At 38.1% G+C, this 8053-nt stretch overlaps 1 protein-coding gene across 3 annotated transcripts in view; it reads right to left on the bottom strand.

The window, feature by feature from the left end:
• Eps15 (epidermal growth factor receptor pathway substrate 15) overlaps positions 1–8053 on the bottom strand; it is a 101890-nt gene that overhangs the window by 69301 nt on the left and 24536 nt on the right. For all 3 annotated transcript variants that reach the window (XM_013348541.2, XM_013348542.2, XM_005353574.2), the window contains exons 3-5: positions 6115–6204; positions 3717–3764; positions 872–967 (exon numbers count right to left, since the gene is read on the bottom strand). In XM_013348541.2, the coding sequence (XP_013203995.1) occupies positions 872–967; positions 3717–3764; positions 6115–6204 (234 nt within the window). The remainder of the gene's footprint in view (positions 1–871; positions 968–3716; positions 3765–6114; positions 6205–8053) is intronic.

The following is an 8053-nucleotide window of genomic DNA, read 5'->3' as shown; positions in this document are numbered from 1 at the left end:
CCTATAAGCTAAAAAGAGAAATCTAGACACTAACATACCATTTGCCACCAAGCTGACAAGGATCTATAATCTGACAATAGCACGTGAGCAAAAGCACAAGGAAATTGACAAGCCAACCAATTGCTGTTAAAAGTAAAATACATACAAAAACTCTTAAAGACAATTTCACTTTTGAGATGCTGCAACTACATTTCTGCGTATGTCATAAACAAAATTAATATCTGTCACAGCATTTTTCCTTAAAAAAATCTACATATCTACATTGGAATTTATATAAACTATAGTAAACATAAACAAAGAAATACCATGCAAACACTAAATAAAGCTTATGTTACATCTCTAAAATATATTCGTTTTAAAGCGTATGGAGTCGAATACATAGAATGCCACTATTAGAAAATTAAGAAATACATATTTGTACTTTTATATGCACATATAACTCTGAAGTACATACACATAACTAGTAATAGCAGTAGTTACTAAGAAAGAAAGCCAGGTGGCTAAGTGATAGGGATTAAAGCAGTAAGAGTGAGTATGTTACTTTTTATTTTGAATCATGTGGTGTAATTTTTTGTTAAGTATGACTGTAATTTGTGTCTGTGTGTGTTTCTGTAGGTAGGATCTCTCACTTGACTCAGAGCTCACTGATTCCACTAGTTTAGTGCCAGCTATGCCCTGGAGAATCCCGTCTCACCTCCTGAATTCTGGGATCACAGGCAGGTCACTATGCCTAGCCAGCCTTTAATATGAGCACTAGTGACCTGAACTCTAGTTCTCATGCTTACAGGGGCAAGCACTTTACCCAATGAACCATCTTCCCAGTCCTAATCTTTCTAATTAAATAAATTTTACATATAAAATCATTTCTTACAAATCTTGGTGGAGGAACAGCGAGATTCAAGCTACTCAGGGAAACGTCCAGTCCATTCTGGGCACATGCCACAAGTCGCAAAGCAATAAAGAATTCCTGACAAAGAAAAGCATAAACATTAGGTGCTTTTCTTCCAATCTACCTTGTTTTATACCTACTTTATGATCTGAAAATATAAAATGCACAATTATTCCACAGTATCATGTACCAACAAATATAACAGTATATTTGCTTCAAAACCATTTGCTTTAAAAAATTGCTTTAAAATGGAGAAAAGAAACATGTATAATGATTTTTCTAACATTATTAGCAAAAAGTAATTTTAATAAAAATAAATCATGGTATATGAAAATGGAAACTGTACAGAATATTCACATTTTAAAGAATATTCAATTTTACTAAAAATGTTGGCTGTTAACTGAAAGGCCTTTTGGGTAAGGGGTCTAAATTAAAGTGAGATAATAACTGTTATCAAAAGCCATCTCTTAAGTGGAAATGTAATTTTGATATTGGATCAGTAGTACAAGAGTCAATCACTGCTATTCCGAGGAGCTAGGAAAACAACTGAAAAACAAGCATCTAAAACAATTTTAACTGCTTGACTTAAAGATATTTACAAATCATCCAGGTGCAGTGCCATACACCTTTAATCCCAGCACTCAGAGGCAGAGGCAGGAGGATCTCTCTGAGTTTGAGACCAGCTTGGTCTACAGAGCAAGTTCCAGGACAGCCAGGGATACACAGAGAAACCCAAACAAACACAAAAATTAAAAATCTTCCACAAAGGTCCTTGTACTTCAGGTCTTAATTCAAGCCTAATTAAGTAAGTAAACACATGTAAAGAAGCTCAATTTATTGGTTTTCAGTTGTTCTAAGATGGGCTTGAAAATAGACACAAGAATGGTGTTTTGTCCCAATAGTATTTTTTTTCCAGTTTTTCAACATCCCAGGACTGTTACTGATTCAACAGTTCACCCTAACCATGCCCCATTCTCACATAACCCGCCCTTACCTATTTCTTCTTATTCTTTTACCCTTTCTTACCTTGCAAGCTATCTGCTTTATTCAATACTTGCCTCTTGCAGTTTTTCAAGAGACTCCCCTTGGGACTGGAAATGTAACTTAATGGTCGAGTATTTATTTGTCTCACATTCTTGAGAGATCCTTGTTTTCATCTCTAGCAACACACACAGCCAGAAGAGGGCACCAGATCTCATTATAGATGGTTGTGCGTTACAACGTAGTTGCTGGGAATTGAACTCAGTATCTCTGGGAGAGCAGCCAGTGCTCTTAACCTCTGACCCATCTCTCCAGCCCCTCTTCAACTACTCTTAAAGAATCAGATCCATTTCCACACTGCAGATAAGCTCTGAAGTACAATAATTCATTAAATTCTAGCTCTTAACTTAAAATTGCAATGCCACAGGCAATTTAAATAAAATTCTTTCCTAAGAGGAGGATAGTCTAATACTATCTACCTTGCAATGTATAAGGAGCAATGAAATAAAACTATTCTGTAGGTGGATAGCACCAAGGGTCATTTTTATCATACAGACTCTCAGTACAGTATTATCTTTGGGCTGGGGGGAATGGTTCAGTGTACTTAGCATGCAAACGACTGTGAGCTGAAATTTCTGTTACCACTGAGTCAACACAAATCTTTCTTCAAAAAGCCAGAACAAAACACTGCCTTCAATGTACACTCAAACTTCAATGGCAAACCCAGATATCTAGCAGCCTGGATGCAGCAAAGACAACTCAAACTGACCCAATATCCAGCACTACCAGTGAAGAAGTTACTATACTACAAATTTCCTAAGAGGAATTACATCTGTCACATTCACCTCTGCACTTCTAAAGTCTGGCTCTTAACAAACACTTGCTGAGTGGACCATACCAGAGGGCCCCTGTCTTCAGTGTTTTGAATTGGCCCTTTTACCCAGAACCTCCGATGAGGACTACTAGCAATCTAGTCCTAAAATCCTAATTAAGAGGCTGGGTATTCAACAGCGATGACTCAGTCATTAAGACTTGCTCTTGGGAAAACATGGGTTTGATTCCTAGCACTCACATGCAGCTTACAACTGCCTGTAGGTCCAGTTCCAGGAGATCCAAAGCCCTCTTCTGACCCCTGCAGGCACCAGGCACACATGTGGTACTCAAACATGCACATACATGCAGGCAAAACAACCATACACATAATCTTCCTATAAAAGAGGCTGGGTATTTTGATTCTATCATTATTTATTATTCTCATTTCTTTTCTGTTTTTGACCTTGTTTTAGCTATGCTTATAAGGAAAATGAGCTTTACACAGTAGGGCTAAACAAGAGTATGAAGATAGCCAACTTCCAACGCACCAAACATTAAAGTATATATATACATGGCATTCAATACCTTTGGCAATAAACACTTTCACATATTTATAGAGTGTACTTCCATCCTGTGCACCACTTTTCGGATGACATGTCAGAAATAAACCTACACAAGAATTTAGGTTTGATTAGCCCAAGACTACGTTCAAAGGTCTGGGCTTATCTACAATAACACTTACTAATAAAATCAATGTTTACTTATGATCTTGTATACTCAAGAAATTTAATTAATAAGATACTAAGAACAAAGTCTGTAAGAGATATAAGTAGTATATAAAAGCTTCAGTAAAACAAAGTTACTAAACTTTAGCATTCAGATAGCTAAATGTTCAGTAGTTAAAAATATTTTCAATGTTAATACACATGGTCTTGAAAAACTAATTTTAAGCTTAAACATAAAAAAATCTGCTACTTTTTACTTCAAATTGGACCAAGCCCACAAAAAATTTAGATGAATCTCTCAATCTTACTTGTTTGCTCAGGACACCTTTGCCATCTGTATCAGCTAAATCCCAAATCTGAAATATAACAGGAAAAAAGAATCAATCTCTATATATTTTAACAAAAATCTTTAAAAGATAAATTAAATCCCTATAACTAATAACTTCATGATCTGTGTAAACAGATCTAAAAATCATTAGAAATTTTTCAGTGCAACCCTTTAACGAAGACATGAAGACCCAGGTTAGGGAATCTGGCTTAAGAACATTAAAGGAATGAGGAGAAAATTGAATACAAGTTCCAACCTCTAGTCAAATGTCCTTTTCACTAGCCCAGGGTTTACTATTGTCCACTGAAACATACTACCCTGGTTTGATTCTTTTTTTTTTTTTTTGGTTTTTCGAGATAGGGTTTCTCTGTGGCTTTGGAGCCTGTCCTGGAACTAGCTCTGTAGACCAGGCTGGTCTCGAACTCACAGAGATCCGCCTGCCTCTGCCTCCCAAGTGCTGGGATTAAAGGCGTGCGCCACCATCGCCAGGCCCTGATTTGATTCTTATTAAGGTAATTTTTTCCCCTATGGATGGTTAGTTAATGCTGTGGAATAATGTTCTTGTACACTTTAAAGATTTGTCAGTCATATTGTTTTAATAAAACACTGATTGGCCATTAGCCAAGCAGGAAGTATATGCAGGACAACCAGACTAGGAAAATTCTGGAAAGAGGAAAAGCAGAGACACAGTCATAAGCTAAAAGCAGAGGAAGCAAGATGAGAATGCCTCACTGAGAAAAGGTACCAAGTCACGTGGCTAAACTTATATAAGAAATATGGGTTAATTTAAGTTGTAAAAGCTAGTTAATAATAAGCCTGAGCCAAACAGCTTATAATTAATATAAGCCTCTGTGTGTTTCTTTGGGACTGAACAGCTGAGGGACTAGGAAGGACAGAAACTTCTATCTACAAGTTAGTTTTTCTATGAGTTATGAAACTATTAATATTATTTTTAAAGACTTTTATTATATATCAATATCATGCATAACAATTTAGCAAAAGAGGAGCTTTCCACCTCTGTTCTTTTCAATCCCTAACTCTGCTTTGTACATTAAACAGAGGCAGTTTTATTGAGGAAACAAGGATAGGTCCAACTGTCTGAGTGGATAGCAAGGTTCCTACCCTTCACTGCACCTCCCCACAATACACAAATGTACAATTACTTTCTCATTTCATCCTAGTCAAAAGTGATGTTTCTAAAATGCTCAAAATTACCTTAATTTCTTTTCTTAACTTTCTTTTTTAGCTATGCTTTGTCCTTCACATCACACATCTCCATCCTATTTCTTTCCCTATTCCTTAGTATCTTCCCTGTGCCCTTGCAACTTCCCCCATCAAATAAAATAAAATAAAATTTTAAGAGAAAAAAACAATTTTGACAGGGAAGCTGCAGTTGTGACACAGCAACTCACAAAGTAAACCCTTTTGTTCATATTTTACTTGTAAGTGTGCACTGCAAAGAGTCACTGGTCTGGTTCGAGGTTTCTGGTTCTTGCTACACTATCAATGCTAGGTCCTCACCAGGACTCCTCTTAGTTATCCTGCTGTTGCCCTGTGTTGTGGAAATCCTGCGGCTTTGGGTCTGCAGGACTGGTCCCTTCATGTGCTCCAGCAGATCACAGATGGGGTGGATGTTGGAGTGGGCTAACTCATATCCCTGGTTCTGGGCCTGGGTAGTTGCAGGGTTGGTCAGCTTTCCAGCTCTCCCTTGCCTCACCACCAGAGTGAGCTTTCCAGCATGGCCTGGCTAGTTCATCCCTAGAAGGGGTGAGCAAGAGGAAGGACCAGCTCTCCCATTTTCACATCTTCAGAGTCTCTTCTCCCACACTTACACCTTCAGGACCAGCTCTACTGTGCTGTCCAAGCATGGTGTCGGGGTCACTCTGAGTGAGTGGTAGAGACAGCTCTCCTGCTCTTATGACCTCAGGGCCAGCTCTCCCACCTGCCTCAGTTGTTGAGGGGTGAGGGTGGGGGTGGGGTTAAGGGTGGGAATTGGGGAGAGTATCTTCGCTGCCCATGTTACCACATGACAGATGAGTAATGGGGACAACTCTCCCATGCTCACAACTTAGGGGCTGGCTCACTCAGACCTCCACCAATGGGGCTGTCCAGGCAAAGTGCAGGGCTGCTCTCTAAAGTGTTGCAGCTTGTGGGGGAAAGGAACAGCTCTCCCATCAGGAAAAGTTGGCATCGCTTTAATTTGCAAAAGGAAATTACACCACACTACATCACTACACCACAACCCCATTCCATTACAACTGCTCCTATGACTCAGTTCTAATTTGAATGTTTCTTGATTGCAACCTTCTGAATTTATTTGTAGTTCTATTATGCTTCTCCATATTCATTATAGTCTAGTTATAATAAGCACATCCTACCTTTCCGAGAATCAAGGCTGGAAGCCCTGATTTTTTCAGGAATGCAGCAGCATCTGAAGCCAACACCCTTCCAGTATTGCCTGTATCAACCTGAAAAGAAAAACAGGAAGCTGACAGTAAAACACAAAATCAAAATTGTATCACTTTCCATGTTTCCTCCCTAATTCATGAACTGGAATCAGAATCCTTCTGCTAACAAGAGCAAGACCTCTGCAGATTCTTCTAAGAATGGTATCATCCAAACAGGAGCCAATTTGCAAAATAAGTTTATCATGTCTATTATACAAGCAAAGAAACAAGTTCATGGAAAAGCAAGTAGTAAAATTGGAACATGAACACAGATCTAACTCCACACTTTTATGATTGTCATTTAAATGGCAATATAAGAAAATAATATTTCTTAGAGGTCTTCTGAGAACTGGGATAGCTGAGCATGATTTAGATTAACTTCTGCTTCTGTATCTGCTCTTAGAAATTGAAACACTTAAAATATCAAAGCAGTATCAGCTTTAAGTCATGTCAAACTTAAAAAAACCTGTTTCATTTCTACAGTGCATTAAGAGGAATACATTATTTTGACTGATGGGGACTTATCCTTTAAGACATAATAAGGTCATAACAAACAAAAGGATGGAAAAAAAGCTTGTTTTTGTAAAGACTTCCTAAACTTCTATTTGTAAACATAAAAAGTAAATCTTAAAAGCCATGGGAAATAGGATATTCATGAAGTAGCTATGTTTCTAGTTTAGTTAAAAGACTAAGTTTACTGTAAACACATGAAGCATTTACATAGCCTAGTCCCAGAATGAAGGGGAAAAAAAACTCTCTCAAAGGCAAGAACAGGCTAAATCAGGCACTCAGAAAAAGAAAAAAAAAACCTGCCTAATCCTTCAGTTTTGGAAGAAGGAAGTACAGAAGTATAAGGAAACATGTCTGTAAAATTCTCCGCAACTATTTTTCTTTACCCACTTCCTGACCATGATAAGAAAGGAACATTCACGCCCAGCATTACCTACATATCAATACACTCAAAGTAAACATAGACTGAATTCATTACGTATTTACATACTGTATCCTAGTATGGAATCTTATCTTCCATTCTTTTTTTTTTTGGTTTTCGAGACAGGGTTTCTCTGTGGTTATCTTCCATTCTTGCAATCACAGTAACAAATTAAAAACTACATTCACCTACAGGATGTTTCTACAGTCCTCTAATCCCTGCAAAAGGCTCTGCTATAAACTACAAGCTAGAATTGATGTCAACAGAGTTCCATTATTTTTTTCCTTTTTTTTTTTCTGTTGTTTTTGAGGATGGGGGGGTCTTTTTAAATCAAGAAAATTTTTGAATTATTTCTCTGTGTGTGTGATGGGGGCAGGGGCATGATATGTGTGTAGAGATCAGAGGACAACTTTTGAAGAGTGTGTTCTCTCCCCGTACCATGAATTTGGGGTACTGACTCGGGTTATGAGTGCTTTACCCCTGCAGTCATCTCAAGTCCTCTTCCCTATTCTTTTTTTTAAAAAAAAAAAAACAAACCAAAAAAACCCCACTTAATTCAAAAGTCAAGGCCTTATATAGCCCAGGCTAGCCTTAAACTCCTGACAGCCTACCTCCATCCTCACTTCCCAAGTGCTGGGATCACAGTTTCACCACCATGACCAACTCTTCAGACAAAGTCTCAATGTATAACACAGGCTAGCCTCAAATTTATGACGTTCCTACCTCAGTCTCCTAAGTGGTGAGGTTACAGACATCATGCCCTAGGTTTAAGTTCTATTCTCTTATTGAGATACTGTTTCATGTACGTAACCCAGGCATGTAGCATGTAACAAACTCCAGTGTAACCGAACACGATCCTGAATGATCCTCCTGCCCACTCCCCCAAGTTCTAGGATCATAGGAGTGTACTACTACAACCGCCTTGGGAAACCAGAATAA

Source organism: Microtus ochrogaster, chromosome 10 (assembly GCF_000317375.1).
Source record: "Microtus ochrogaster isolate Prairie Vole_2 chromosome 10, MicOch1.0, whole genome shotgun sequence".
Lineage (NCBI taxonomy): Eukaryota > Metazoa > Chordata > Mammalia > Rodentia > Cricetidae > Microtus > Microtus ochrogaster.
The sequence above is the reverse complement of the archived record's forward strand: the minus strand, read 5'-3'. Positions and strand labels throughout refer to the sequence as shown.